The 15,594-nt window shown below is 43.0% G+C and overlaps 1 protein-coding gene across 4 annotated transcripts in view; it reads left to right on the top strand.

The window, feature by feature from the left end:
• The window catches only part of pard3ab (par-3 family cell polarity regulator alpha, b), a 246,778-nt gene extending 232,342 nt beyond the window's left edge, over positions 1-14,436 (top strand). For all 4 annotated transcript variants that reach the window (XM_073491060.1, XM_073491059.1, XM_073491058.1 and 1 more), the window contains 2 exons: positions 6,065-6,207; positions 10,151-14,436. In XM_073491060.1, coding sequence (XP_073347161.1) covers positions 6,065-6,207; positions 10,151-10,541 — 534 coding nt within the window. In that variant the 3' untranslated portion in view covers positions 10,542-14,436. The remainder of the gene's footprint in view (positions 1-6,064; positions 6,208-10,150) is intronic.
• Positions 14,437-15,594: the final 1,158 nt, after the last annotated feature.

Here is a 15,594-nt window from a genome sequence, read left to right as displayed (position 1 = left end):
AGCTTTTTTGCCCAGTCTTTTGGTGTGCAAAGGGAGAACTTGGTCCTATGATTTATAATTTGAAATGAAATGATAAAGTGAGAGCTCACGAACCAAATCATCTGTGCTCTGGCCTTTCCTTTCTAGCTGATAAATCCAATAAAAGTGTATAGTTTTGTTTTGCATCCAGCGGTATTAACCAGAGTCGTGCGTTTTAATGGGTTCGACGGACTGGTGCACATTCCTGCTGGCATTGTGCAGCAAAAGCAGGGACAGTGTGGGAAAGAAGAGCGCAGGTCACCTCTCCCTTTGTCTACAAACAACCGAGCATGCTCTCAATTAAAGAGCTCAACAATACTGCAGTATTATGTTTGTTTACAACCGCAGCACATTCGCTGTTGTCACAGGTCTTATTTTCCCATGAAATTGCAGTATTGGGTAATGCACACTCTAAAAGTTGAGGATCCCTCGGCTGCTTTTGAACATTCTAGGTTTCTAGACCATTTTTTCTTGTTGGGCTGGAGGCTGTTGATAAAAGGTTATGTCAGAAATATCCACCTGCCAATTTCTGGATCGTTTGCTTTGGTCGCCAAAGTTGAAAAAAAGTTTGAAAATGTTCTACACGAGTGCTGATTAAATACCTATGATACTGATATGAAATAATACATTTTACGAAATCTAACATGATCTTTTAAATGTTATCTTAGCACATGAAGTCATTGAAGAACAACAATAGATGAATCTATTATATTTAAACCAAGTTTCAGCTGTTTTAATTTTGGGAACCCTCTGTTGTTCCACTGTGGTTTCAGTCTGAGGAACCCTCTAATGGTCTTTTTTTTAGCCCCTTTACTTTTCAGAGTGCGGCTCACACCCAGGCTTGCTATAGTAATTGCCTGTTATTAGACTCATGCCCTGGCCATACTGGCAGGCCATATGGAAAACAGGAGAATGTGTCTTTGAAATTCAATTACCTCCCCCGTGCATATATTACATTTTGTTGCTTCATCTGAGTGATGTGCTGCAAACCTCAAGGAGCCGGTGTCCTTTTTCTTAATTCACCTGCAGCTGCCCCACTTACAGTCTCTGCCAGGACAGAACCGCGTATGAGATAGCGCTCACATTTATTGGCTGCTTTCTATGTGGCAGAAAAATGGTTGTATGATACAAGCAAATGTCAAATAGATCAAATAAATCATGAGTAGGTTTGCAGAATATAATGATTAGTTAAATAATGATTTTGTTGGACTTATTTGGCGGTCAACATTAACTACTATCTTGTCATTATAGGCTACTTTTCAGGCAAAATGTGAAGATTTTGTGCTATTTTGTTTAAAATTGTTTATTTTATTACCTGTGGCAATGCAGCAGCTACTCTTCCTGGTCCATGTTAAGAACATAATGTATGTTTTCACATACATAAATACAATTACATCACTAACTCCCACCCCCTCTCCTTCCCCCCAACCCCAATTAAAACATTATAGACATTACAAACCAACTACAACTTCAACATTTAAAGATAACATACATTTAACAATACAGTTAATATCATTGTAAATGGAATATCTTTACTTGTTTTGTCCAACAAACAGTCCAAAACCCAACGTGGAGACACTTCACACATCTGCTAAACCAATTAGACAGATGCCTCTGAAAAGCCATATGGTAGCATCATGTTGTTGTGCACCTTTCCAGCCAGGTTTGGACACTCAACCTCAGCTCACCTCTTCACATCACACCTCCAATTAAGTATCTGTCAAATCCATCCTACAGTTTTCACCCTCTGTCCCCGATTGGCCCAATTATCCATTTTCAACGCCCTTTAGCCGTTTAGCAACATGACTTTGGTCAATATAATATCTCTTGTCTGAGATGGGAGCACTCTTCCTCTTTTTTTCACCATAGTTGGGGTGCAGGGGAGGATTGTGGGTAACACGGTCTAATTCCATCAGGATGACTGATGCCCGCTCTCCCGGCAGCACCGCACCAGCTTTATTGCACTCATTTATACCACTATGGGAAAAGAGGAGTTCATTGACTTGATGGTGGGGGTTTAGAAAGGGGCATAATATTGCCTCTTGTATTTTACTGTAACATTTTAATGCTGCTATTATCTGGATTCCTTTCGGGGGAATTTTTCCCCCTGTTCAGGCAGACGAGCCAACATTCCTACTGTAGGAATATTCAACGCTCCTAAACCGCTGACGGGATTTTTTTTTCCCTCATGTGAAAAATATTGGGACTGTAATTTACCGGCGGGTAATTTTCAGCTCAGCTGTGGAATAAGAGTCGTGCTGGTGCTCGCCCCTCCCTCTCAGTCATCTTCCAGCCTGTCTCTGCTGTCGGCCGAGCAGCCGGGCAGTGCCAATCAAGTCCAGAGATGATTGCCGCGGCTTCATTTGGTTTAACGGGGAGTGTCTCTTTAGCACTCTTAATCGTTTTATGGCCTTCCCACCAACCGATACCCACAGCGCTCCCGCCAGGCTTTCAATACGTCGCACAGTCATAAAAGTAATTACATCGGCTTTCTGTTACGACTGATCCACACACAATTATTGAACCCACACCGCTAATGAACATTGGAGGAGCGGAAGGAGTTGTGGTACAAGTGTGGGCCGGACCTAGAGGTGGTGTGTGTGTGTGTGTGTGTTCTTGTGGATCTTTTACTATGAGGACCAGTTTTAGACCTTGGCAGTGAAGAAATGTTGTCCTCACTTATGGTTAGCTTTAAGTGAAGGTTTTGGTTACATTATAATGGTTAAGGAGTGAATGTTCTTCAATCAAAGTCCTTATCATTGTCAAACAGCATCAAAAAGACCTTTCTGACTTCTGAATTGGGGAAATTTGGAGCATTAAACTTTCTGAAACTGGCAATCGGTCAGTCACCCTGCTTTACCCAGCAGGCGGAAAAGTAGTCAGGATCCAGCCCACACTTGGACCGCAACTTCTCTTTCCATCTGTAAAACCAAGTGCAACATCAATAGTGCATCAAGAGAGTCTTTAAAAGTGGGTGCTACCCCCTTTTTTGAAATATGGGTCATTCTCGTCCACCTCACCCAGTTCAAGTTCATGTCATGGTTTTTCTAAAAAATTAAAAACTGCAATTAAATTCATTGGACCTTGCAAACCCTTAGAGCTGTACTCCAAAAACTGTATGCGTTATGAATTCTTGAAGGCTCTCTCAGCTAAATGAAATATTTTTTGTGATTCTTCGTATGAAGTCTTACCAATGGGCTGACATTTTCACATTTTTTAAATGACTTTTTTGGAGAAAATCCATGAACTGGGAGCTGATATGGAATAATAACTTTATTTGAATAGATCCTTTACACAACAAAATTAAAAACATACAACAAAGGTGAATATAATAATAATAATAATCCAGAAGGTAAACTGGCAATAGACAGGTTTTTTGCTGTTTCGTATCATAAAGAAGGAAATATTGATTGCGCAGTGTAAAGGCTATAGAATAATGACGCCATCGGTTCCCTAAACCTCGCTATCATTATGCAATTCTGTCTGCCACTGGGCACAAAATCTCCTCTACTGCCCTATCTGCTTTCATGTTTCAATTATAGACTAAATGAATGAATAAACTCAGGTTTTATCCTGCGGTGTTGGTCGCTGCTTCTCTGAGGAAAGTGGAAACGATCCAGTTGTCTTTGCCACGGCGGCGCCAACAGTAATACCGCTTGGAAATGCTAGATGGGGAAAGTTGTCTGTTTCCACTTTAGGATATATACAAGATAAAATAAATAATAAATATGAATAATATTAATGACCCAGAACATAGAGCTCAGGTCAGGAAGAAAATGGGATGCAGCCGGGGGGAAGTCATGACGGCAGGCTTTCAGTCTTTAAGTGCAGCTTTTGGGAACAAGTTTTAATACTCTTGTGTGTATGCAGGTATATACATTCTTGAAATGATTATAATAAAATGCTTTGCTACCATGAAGTCATTACAAGCTGGCAGATATTCACAAATGTACATATCACTCATCATTACTGTGCCTATATGACATGTCCACATACCTGCTGTGCCTAATGAGCAGCACAGGAGGTGTTTATCTGTGGCTGTTTGGCGGGTGGGGGTGTCACAATGTCAACAGGTCGAGTGTCGTCTCCTTCATTAACACCCACTAACATCCATCTCATCTCATCACTGCACCCCTGCTCTGAGACTCCAGCATGGCCCCTCCCTCACTCCCCCCTCCTCCTTCTGTCTGTCTGTGTCTCACCTTCATTTTGACCTGAGAGGAGACGAGCTCAGGGTGTGTCTGCCCCACTAACGGCTGGTAAGTGTCTGTCTGTGGTTTTGGACCTCGGGGGGGTGGAGGGTGGAGGGGGTAGTGGGAGATTTTTACGAGGTATCCTGTGTCGGCGTCTGCTGCTAGTTTTTATTGGGCTACTGTTTGGAAACCCTGATTCCAGTTGTGGTGATTTGTACGTTTGAAATTGAGCTGAGGGATCATGTGTTCATCGTTCGGTTCTTAGATCTGATGTTTCTTAAATATCAATTGATAAAGATCATTTCTTGGGCATTATTTCCAGTACTTTGGTAAAATTACGACCCATTTGTTATTGACACATGCTGTTAAATTGCTGTTAAGATTTTTTAAGATGTTGTATTCATACAGGACATGATTTCCTGGTTTTGATGAATGAGTTCCTCTAAATTATAAAATCTGAGCTTGTCACAAGAGAGACATCTGAATGTGTCATTGCTTTTTGGCCAAGATATTGTACTTGTAAACATCAGTCCCCCCCAACAGGAGACAAATATGAAGTATGTGTCAATTTTTACATCCACAGATGCCCAAAAGATTCAATTCAAGCAAAAATACGGGATAAAAATCACCATAACTGGAGTGGATAAATGAGAAAATAGTTGTATTTACCACTTAAACACTTATTCAGGGTTTGATGGAATGTGGCTCTTGGTCGTAAATAGAGATTATTAATGTTCCCATGAAGTGCAGCGGATAGTATATACTCAATGTTTGTAATGTAGACGACTAATTACATAAAATAGACTGATCTGATTAATTCACACAAAACCGCTGATTTGAAGTTGAAGTGTTAGCGCCTCTAGCATTTTTTCATTCATACATCAATCTTACATTAGCACCGCAGGCAGTTCAACATCATCAATGTTTAACTGAACACAGAAAAGTCATCAGTGTTAATTTCTCTCTGGGAGCGTAAAAACTTCCAGCGGTGGCGGAGTCATATCAGCTCTAACACGAGGGAACGCGCAGCTCTCTGATCAGAAATAACTGTCACAACTTGACACTGGACAATCGGCTGTGTCGCCACAACATGTCCTGCATCGTAGCTGCAGACTGTTTTGTTCCTCGTGGAGCCAAGATAAGGCTGTAAGCCGTTTGAAACGTCTGTCTCGATACCAATAAATGGAAGTAAGTAGAATTTGGTTTGTGGTGCTCGTGGCATTGAATAATAACTTTAGACAGTTAAATTGGGACTTTTTCTGAGGTAGAGAGTCGTTCCAGTGAAAACACGTCCCACTTAGGTCTTTCAGAATGGATTTAGATGGTCCAGATCAGTGGGAAATTTGACCTGATATTCTACGATCCACTTAGAGCGGCAACAAACAGTCGATTAATTGATTTGTCTATCAAAAAGATAATCATTCCCCAACTATTTCGATAATGACTAATCTTTTAAGTCATTTTTCAAGCAAAAAATATCAAACATTGTTTGGTTTTTGCTACTTTTCTGTCATTTATGATGGTAAATGAGGACGTCTCTGTGGGAAATGTAAACAAAGATAAAGACAATAATCATTAGTTGCAGCACTTCTTATGTATTCTATCCGTAAATTGACCCTAGAACAAGACATTATCTCATTACTCCATCAAACGAATATCCTGCACTCAGTAATAAGATAATATTGAATCCTCTACATAAGATTTGTCTGCCCGGTACACATCCGCACTGATTTTATTGGACAGCATTTCAATTAAGTGGTGATTATTGTTAAATAATAACAGAAAAGATTACTTGACGATGATCACGACATGGACGTCGGAGTTAACCGAGCTGCCATCTTTGCTGTTTTCAGTCAAACACCAGCAGCAACAGTCCGGGCGGGTACAGCCAGCCGGGTCGCCACTCGGTGTCGGTCGAGGTTCAGATGCAAAGGCAGAGGCAGGAGGAGAGGGACTCGTTCGCCCAGGCACAGCGACAGTACAGCTCCCTGCCACGGTAAGATTGAATTGTGTGTGCGTGTGATTGTGTGACAGGCTTGATGTGATGTGTATTTCTGTCTGTCTAACAATCAATATGTGCTGAGAGATGATGTGTGTGTGTGTCTGTTGGGTATTGTTGTGTGTGTGGTAGTACATATTGAATCTTCTCATGTTCCTGCTGTCCAGGAGGCTGCGACTGTGTTTGTGTCTGTTTAGATCTGTAATTTAGTGCAACGTGCCCTAATGTGTCTCAAGAAGTGAAGTGTGTGTGTGTGTGTGTGTGTGTGTGTGTGTGTGTGTGTGTGTGTGTGTGTGTGTTGTACGAGTTCAGAGTGTGCGTGAGTTTGCACACGCCTGTCTGATTATGTCAGATTCATTGTGAGAGCCTTGTGACAGTAATGATTGCAGATTATATATAGATATAACATCAGCGTAAGGAAAGGGTCAGTTTGAGACCACAACCTACGTATACACACACACACACACACACACTCAGAATGGACGGATCATGTTTCGCTCTCACACAGATCTGACATGATTGCTTTCCTCTCCCTTAATGTAATTCCCTTTGATCTGCATGATATGACTGCCTGTTGTTCCAGGAAGTGATAGGGTGTGTGTGTGTCTGTGTGTGTGTCTGTGTCTGTGTGTGTGTGTGTGTCCTAAGTGGCGTAGTGTGTACAGAAAGTGACTTATTAGAGACATTTGGGGACATTTTTCTTCATTTGAAAAGTCAATATTTGTCATTTGCGGTTTAGTGAAGTTGGTAAAGCTGAACTTTCACGTTGAGAATGAACATTTCATGTATAACAGTTGGATTAAAGTCAACAGACGCACACAACTGCGCTTTACTGAAGCATAAAATGTGTTCATAACAAAAAAATATTTGACATTTGGACAAGAATTCTTGTATTTCAATCAAAATCTCATTACTTTATTAAGTTAACATGAAATCCAATCCCAAAAAAAGCTTTCAAAAGACGCCTCTCCTCCACTTTTTATCCGATTTAGAGGCGAGACACTCAAAAATAGCATTTTGTTGTGATCTGCAAAACAAGATAAATCACCAATTACATTGACAGGAACAATCGCTGTGACTGCTCGCTGCGTCTGTTGGTATCATCAAACATGGTTGCCATTCACAACGGCATTCGTCTGGAATGCTGAAGCAGGGGCGCCCACAGACATTTTTTCACAGGAGGGGCCATTGTTGGACGCTCAGAAGCAGCTGTCTGGCTATGAATGACTTACTTTCACTTTATTCTCATTTTTGATTTACTATAAATAAATAGTACTCTGTAGTCTATACATCATATCATATCCAGCATCCGTGGGCCTTTAATTTGGAAAATAAATAAAAATGGAGGCACACTGGGCTTCCTCAGGCTCAGGAATAAAGATCATTGTGTCGTCAATATGCATTTACCTTAAAACCATGCTGCTGCGGTGCTCTAGGCATCCATTGGTTTCCATTTATTTATATATTTCCATATTATCTGAAAATGTTTTTGCAGACATTTGAAACTTAATTGGATTACGTATTCCATCATCAGGCTCGCCCATAATTGGCAAAGTCACATTAACATTGTAACGAGGTGCAGCTTTTAAAATCAATCTGCATTAAACTTTACTATCATGCAGCCATGAAAAAACAGTAATTATATTCCAATCTAATATTTATATGTAAAAAAACAAAATGTAAAGTACACTCGTGCCAACACTGAGATTCTTCAGTCAGTCGAGGCACCAACTGTCCAGGAGGATGTTACTCAGTGTTAATATCATGTTTCCCTAAGCAGTCTGTAATTACTCACTGAATCTCTCAAACATCCTGCAAGGTCAAACCAAAGCAAACCCGTCCTGGTGCACATCATCAGCTTGCACTTACCACACATATACAACATTAAATACATTATCTTCTATTACTTCACCATCGTCCCCCTAATCCACTGTTATCGACATAAATCCCTTCCTTGATAAATATTGCAGGCAGCTTTGCTGAAAGATTAATGAACTACCGTCTCGCTCCGGCGGTCAGATGCAACATCCTGTGGCCACGTCGCTGCACTTTTTCCACTAATTCCATTAGGAAACTAGTCTGTTTGGATAAGCCCTGCTGTAGTATCTTGAACACTAACTATTGTTTGACTAAGAGCATACCATCGTGTGAAGTCGGGGGCTGAGACGGAGTAAATTTGGCGTTTTAAGAGATCACAGCCTTGATGGGATTCATATGGGCCCGTGTTGTTTACGGAGGGCAGAATTCTTCATGAGAGCATGACTGGGTTGAAAATTGGAGGCGTGATTAATGGCGGTAGCATTCCTTTAAAAAAAACAGCTTTCATTTTAGATAAAGGTCAGTTCCCTTCTGGGCGAGACCCTTTCCTAAACAAGGAGCTGTGAGTGAAAATAAACCGCTGCCATTTGAAACAGTGACGCTTGATGAAGGGCCCTCATATTCATCACCAACGAGCGCCATTGATCTCAGAGCCAAAGTAATGCCATTATGGGGAGTCCAGAGGCTGGCTGCAACAGCTGCAGCAGGCATTCGGTCTCACCAGAGTGTGTCTGCATGCATACGTGTGTGTCACAACCACATGCCTAAATGCTCTGCACTACAGCACATCACATGGTCCCCCCCCCCCTTTTTCCTCTCAATCTCACTCTGTCACCTTTTCCCCCCTTTCTTTTTTTATCATCTGTCATGCTTCGCCGTGTGCATGCACAGAATACAGAGGAGTATACATCTTTCTGTATTTACCACACATGTACATGCTCCCTCTTGGCACGGCATCAGACAGTGAGAGCGATCTGGTTTGCATTTCTCAGCGGGGAGGCAGACCAGCTTTGGCCTCTTTGTCAACATACGAAATGAAATCAGATGCCTGGGACGCCTGTCTCTGAAAATTGGAATCACTCAACCGTGTGCAAGAATAAACCTGGGCTATATTCCCCCTATCTCACCGATCGAGGAGCGTATCCATTCCCAATTGCATTCAATCTCTCTTGAATAAAAACAAAGGTCTTTTCTATTCTCATTAAGGATTTTTTCTTCTCTCCTTCCTGCTCAAATCCAAACACAGGAATAATACGATTTCTTCACAGCTGGCTGATAAACCTGCTAATTATGCATGGCTCCGAGTCAAAAGCCCATTGATGTATTTGTGTGTCTTCTTCTTCTTCTTCTTCTTCTCTCCCTGCTCTGGTTTTGCCTTGCCCTCGAGATAAATGGGTGGAGCTGTAGGGCTTGGGACATTCATGCATATCGTATGCACTCACGCACACACATACACACAAAGGCAGAGCTGCCACAAAGAGGCTAGCCAAGCAGAAATGAGAGCTGATGTCACACATCTGGATTCAGGCGACACAGCTTCCCCAGAAGCACGACAACGTGCCTTTAAGACACTTGTGTCAGGTGTCAAATATCAGCCTGGACAAATCCATTGTGGACAAGATGGTCGCCTCATTCTGTTACCGTCTGTCAGATCCAATGGTCGTTTCTGTCTGTCTCGAAATAGGCCTAATGGGCTGGAAGAGGGTTTTGACATGGTTAGGTATCCCTGTATGTTGTTATGGTGGGCTGGTACTTGCCCGGAGGCCGTATCTGAGGCGGTAATGGAGCCTCATTTTCATTGAATGTGAAGTCTTGGCTACCGTGAAACTGACAATATAATATTTCTTTAGCCAGCATCCAAACACTAGCCAGAGGTTGCTGATGATATATTTCCCAACAGACCAGGCGACCGTATGTGGCTTACAGCACAGACACACCAAACCAACCTCAAAGAGCTAGCTAGAAGCAAGTAAAGCCGACATTACGTCACCTGTGTCGCGGTCACACAATCACTAACAATACAGTATATATAGATATATACCCTCTGTTGGGGTTATAGTTAAAACTCATGGATGTGTCAAAAGCTCACACTTTGCTCTCCTGTTTCCTCTCTCCACACCAGGCAACCCAGGAAGAACCCCAGCTCCATCTCCCAGGACTCGTGGGACAAGGCGTACCCACCTGGAGAAGGCTTCCAGACAGCAAAGGACAACCCCAGGTACTCCAGCTACCAGGGCTCCAGGAATGGTTACCCAGGCGGTGGTGGGGTCAACGCTAGAGTCCTTCTGGAGGCCCAGGAGCTCCTGAGGCAGGAGCAGAGGCGCAGAGAGCAGGAAGCCAAAGGGAAGTTAATGCAGGAGAGCACCAGCAGCTACGAGGGGTACTCCACAGCGCACCTGAAGGACCCAGCCTCCCCCAAGGGTCCGTACCGCCACGATGTGCCGCCTTCGCCTTCGCAGTTAGCGAGGCTTAATAGATTGGGGTCGGAGAAAGGAAGACTTTTTTATTCTTGAGGAGTATTGTTGGACTGATGGATGAAGAACTGAACAGAGAACTTATGGATCAGGAGCTAAAGGGGATTACCTTCAAGAAACTGCAAAAGTGGACGCTACAAATCACGACAAAGGGACAACCTAGAGGTCTTATAGCTTAGCGATGATCTTAGAGGTAAACAGTTGTGAAGTATACTCAGTATGTGGGTGTTTGTGTTCAATCCCTCGCTGTGCTGATGACCTATACCAGTAGTCAGTCCCTCCTACAGACATGTGACGCTCAGTGCCTTCTCCGCATTCACAAACACGATGCTTGTTCACAGGCGTCCAGGACTCTGATTCATCGAGATCTGGCACCGTCATGTACTGACAATCAAATGGGCAGACAGGCAAGTGAGTGGGCGTTCTTATGAGCCCATGGGGAGGCGTAAGATTCTGTGTGGGTTTGCGTGTGGGCATGTGACAAGGTACATGTTTCACGACCGAGTTTGTCTGTCTTGGCTTTTTACAAAGTGTCCCAGGGATGACTCTTGTCATCGGTCACATACTACCACCCTCTCGTCACTTCAATAACATCCGACCCCTGCCGATGCTGCCGGCGTTTTCTCAGCATTCGGTTTTCTCTACTTCGAGTGTTTTCTCTCACCGATTGAGCTCTCTCACTTGAGTACTCCCCGGGGAGCAGAGAAAACAAGGCAAAGTGTATGAAAGAAGCAGGGCACAGTGTGTGTGTTATTAATAAAAAAAAAGGCCCCCTCATAAATGATTCATATCGTGTGTTATCTCCATGGAGGAGACCCAGGCAGAGAGGGTAGACAGCTCTGATCCTCTGCCTGGCCCCCCTACACCGCTCTGGGCTTGTTTCCCTGGCCCGCCTGCCTGTCTGTCTGGAGCTCTGGCTTCCATCCTCCTCTCGTTCTCGTCGCCTCTCTGTTCATTACTTTCCTTTCTTCTACCTCAACACCCCCACCTTCATGCTCCTCTCCTCTCTGCTCATCTCCCACCTTCCTCTCATCTCACCCCTCCCCTTCCCCTTACTCTTCCTCCTGCTACCCACTACCACCCTCCTCCTCCTCCTCCTCCTCCTCGTCTCCCGAGTCAGGCTCTGCACTGAATTTTTCATCACAAGCCACCTGCTGCCTGCCAGAGCCAAAGAACGCTGCCACCAGAGGCACCGACAGAGGGCCCGGCTTCTGACATAAAGGGAGGAATAAAAGCAAATAAAAGAGCCAGAATAAAGATGGGTAGAGAGACAATAAGCCTCCCAGTGTGAGATTAACCGGAGCTTTTCTCCCATTTTTAACAAAAAGCGAAATTGTCCTCAAGAGGTAATTGCTTTCAATGGGCTGTAATTGCTTTCTGTATTTTTTACCTTTTTAAGCTGTCACTCCTCTCCAGAATGTTTCTGAGAACTGCTCTCTTCCAAAGAAATGGTTTATATAAAAATACGACCAGTAAAGGCTCGGTCACACTTGGAAGTGGTGCATTGAAAGAACTGGGGACTCACTCACAGTGCAAGTTAGCCAGCCAGAACAATGCTAGTGCTAGTCGGTCTGCGTTTGCTAGCTTGCTGTCAGTTAGCAAACTTGTTACCTTAGTGGCTAACGGGTCAACAACTCTACAATCTTTATCCATCTACTCCTGCCTCTTTTGTGGAGCAGTTTAAATTCCTACAGAGGAGGATGGCTCAGCTGTTTAGCTATGATAGCTTCCTCCACTTTTGACTTTCTGTTTCCTCAAAGGACAGAGCCGTCAAGCCAGATTGCTATCGGTCAACAGCAAGAATTTGGGTTCGAAAAGATGAGTTTGATGGAAAAAGTTGAAATCAACTTAATTTCCTGACTTTTTAAATACTGATGTGACTGGGCCTTGAGCAGCAAGTCTTTGGAAAGAGATGTTCCTGATGAGACTTCTGTTAAATTTACTTTTCATTGATGTGAAGGACCTCCATTGTATTGGACAAATTCTTGACAAATAAACACAAAACCTAGCTGCATAACGCAATGTTGGAAATGCGTGTTTCTGCAAACTACGGATGCGTTGAAACGTAACATTTCTTTTACTGTTCAATTTTCAATTTCGTGTTGTGACACTGCTGTGCTTATGGTCTGGTTAGGTTTAAGTACAAAAACTACTAAGTTAGGGTTGGGAAAAGATCATGTTTAGGCTCAAAATACCTGGTTTTGTCGCCACAAACAAGGCTGGAAATCGTCTAGTGGTGTCACACTTACAAATGTGAGACGCTTTCTAGAACAGTGGTCACTGGCTCGGCAGCCTTCACCACCATCCCTTCCACTTCCTGACATTAAAGTCAGCTCACATACATGTAATGTGATATGCAACATATTGTAGAAATGTGGATATGGTATGTATGACACGAACAAATGTGAATGTATTCCTGGTTTGCAGAAACGTTAGCTACCAACATGTTATTCAGGCGACACCACTGGAGGTGAAAACACTTTTTGTCATTTGGATGAACCGACCCTTTAAGCAAGTGACGTTGTGATTGTAACTCATGCTAGCCCAGTGGCTTGTTCCATCATGACCGAGAGTATCTCCATTCCAATCAAACTCTACAGCTGCTGATTAGCACATTTTTTTCACCCGGAGAGGAGGAAGTAATCAGTGAAAACCAGCTGCTGGAGTTGTAGGTCTGAGAGAAGACCTTGGGCGTTGATGACACATGCTTAAATCACCGCCACAGCCCACCAGCCCACGACTATAATTATTGCAGTAGGTGGCAACCGATCCTCTTAGTCTGCACCTACCCTTCTTTGACATCACTAATGTTTGTGACATGATTGTCTCTGCCTGCAAATGAACAAATGAGATCGAGCTGAGGTCGAATTTTAAACAGAAAGGGAAAATACAAAATAAAAAGTAGCCGTCATCAAGCTGTGGAAAACCAGCAGCCGGTACGTAATTGCCCTTCACTCCTACACATTCTCCATATGCAGAGAGAAGCTGCATGACATACATTATCTCCTGCTGGTTAATGAAGACCCTCGCTGGGAGAGATACAGGCTTAGGTAAGGGGTAATAAATGATCAACGGAAAAGTAAGAAGATGAAGGAAAAAAGGACTTTGCAATGGCATTAATCCAGCGTGTAAACCTGTACTTTAGACTGAGGAAAGTTCACAATCCTGCTCTTGTTTAAGCTAAACTAAAACGTCCCTTCTGCATATTGTATGTACAACAACACAAACACACTGTGGTCCCTTGCCAGTGTGTTGTGAAATCCACGCTACAATGGGAAGGATGAAAACTGTTACCAAAAAAAAGATTAAAAACTCTCCACTCTGAATGGTTTTTAGTAAAAAAAAGTGTTTGGTTGTAGCGGCCAGCACTTCCTGCTGTGAACACTAGTGCGGCTAGCACATTTTAGAAGGATGTATCTGACCTGTGCTCTAAACGTCATGGACTTTGCTTGTTCGGCTGTCTAGTTACGAGGGTCTGAGATCAATAAGTGCCTGAGATAATATCCTAATATTATACACAGATAGGGACACGATGTGATTTGTTTGTCGGTGACACTACAGCACACACAGACTGCAGTGTGTTTTTAAACGTTTTTAATATCATCGTATTAAAATGGGGTACTCCTTCCTGAACCTTTTTTTTTTTTTTAATTTTATTTACGAGAGCCAACACTTACAAGCGGTTATCAGTGTATTCGTATCCCGTTTGACATTGCCTTCAACCATGCTGTACCATGATGTGTTTTTAAAAGTATCAAAAGAAAATGGAAGCTAATGGAGGATGATGTGCAATTGTTTTTGTTTTTGTTGTTTTGTTGTTTTTTTTTCCAGAAAACTTTTACATGATATATTAAGAAATGTATGCAGCCACTTTTCCTGTACATATCAAATTCAGAATAAAAACGGAAGGCTGTTCCATCCTGTTTACAACCTCGCCTGCCTCTGCCTGTCCTACCTTTTCTTTCCCTCAACCTCCGGCTTCTGAACCGGGAGTCTTCAATTAAGCGGGAGGGACTCATTCTGCTGTCAAATGTCAAATCTGTCATGTCTGCTTGCTGATGTCTTCTTCTGATATTGACGGAGACGTTTGACGTATACAAAAGAGATAACATACTTGGAACATTATGAATTCCTTCGGGGGAAACGGTGCAGCAGCTGATGTACAAACATAACTAAAACCAACATTTGGCTTCTCTGCAACAACTGTTTCTCCTCGTGTAACCGATCTGTTGAACGCACTGAGGTAATCTCCCTAAACACTGCTGTGTTTCCTGTTATTAAGTCCAACCTCATTCCCATTGTCCCTCATGGGGGGACCTGTTGAGCAGCTCCCTGCTACTGTTTTTGTTCTGAAGGTCAAAGGTGACGTCCTAACAAAATACCACTAATGCTACTTAAGCCAGACCAGCCGCATGTGTTGGGAGGAACGGAGATATGACAACAGAGGAAGAAGAGGTGGAAGCCGAGAAATCCCTTTGCCTCATCCTGTGCTTTCATCCTTCATGGCAGTCTGTTCTTTCTATTGACTTCGTGGTGTGTGTGGATGAGATTCAGAGGGAGTTGGGCATGCAGAAAAAAATTCTGTCACCACGATCAGATTCAGACTACAGGAGGGGTTTTTAAAAATATTTGTCTCAGAAATTTTGAACGATAGACGGTCAATAACCTTCAGAGCATTTCCTTTAAGGTGCGCTGAGGAAATCCACATTGACTCAGACACACACACGCGCTGGCGTTTGCATTAGCAAGGACATTTGGCACTCACAAGCGAGGATTTACAGGAACACAGGATGCCGTCTCAGCTGTCTCAGTCCTCTCCACGCTGGTATTCATATGCAGCTGAAATATGGAACGGGCACAGCGCTTATCGGTTTTAGTGCAGTTCAGGTGAGGCCCGTCAAAATATGCCAATGTATGGAACAAACGGGCACATCGAGCCCAAACTGAATGAAGCGAGTTTATTTAAACAACATACAGGATATCACTGTTCCCAAAACATGGCTGTTGCAGGTTCAGGTTAAGGCATTAAAAACGACTTGGCTAGGTGTAGTCACGAAAAATATCTAGTTAGGTTTAGGCACTAAAACTACCT

Source organism: Pagrus major, chromosome 21 (assembly GCF_040436345.1).
Source record: "Pagrus major chromosome 21, Pma_NU_1.0".
Classification (NCBI taxonomy): Eukaryota; Metazoa; Chordata; class Actinopteri; order Spariformes; family Sparidae; genus Pagrus; species Pagrus major.
This window is presented reverse-complemented; position numbering and strand designations above follow the sequence as displayed.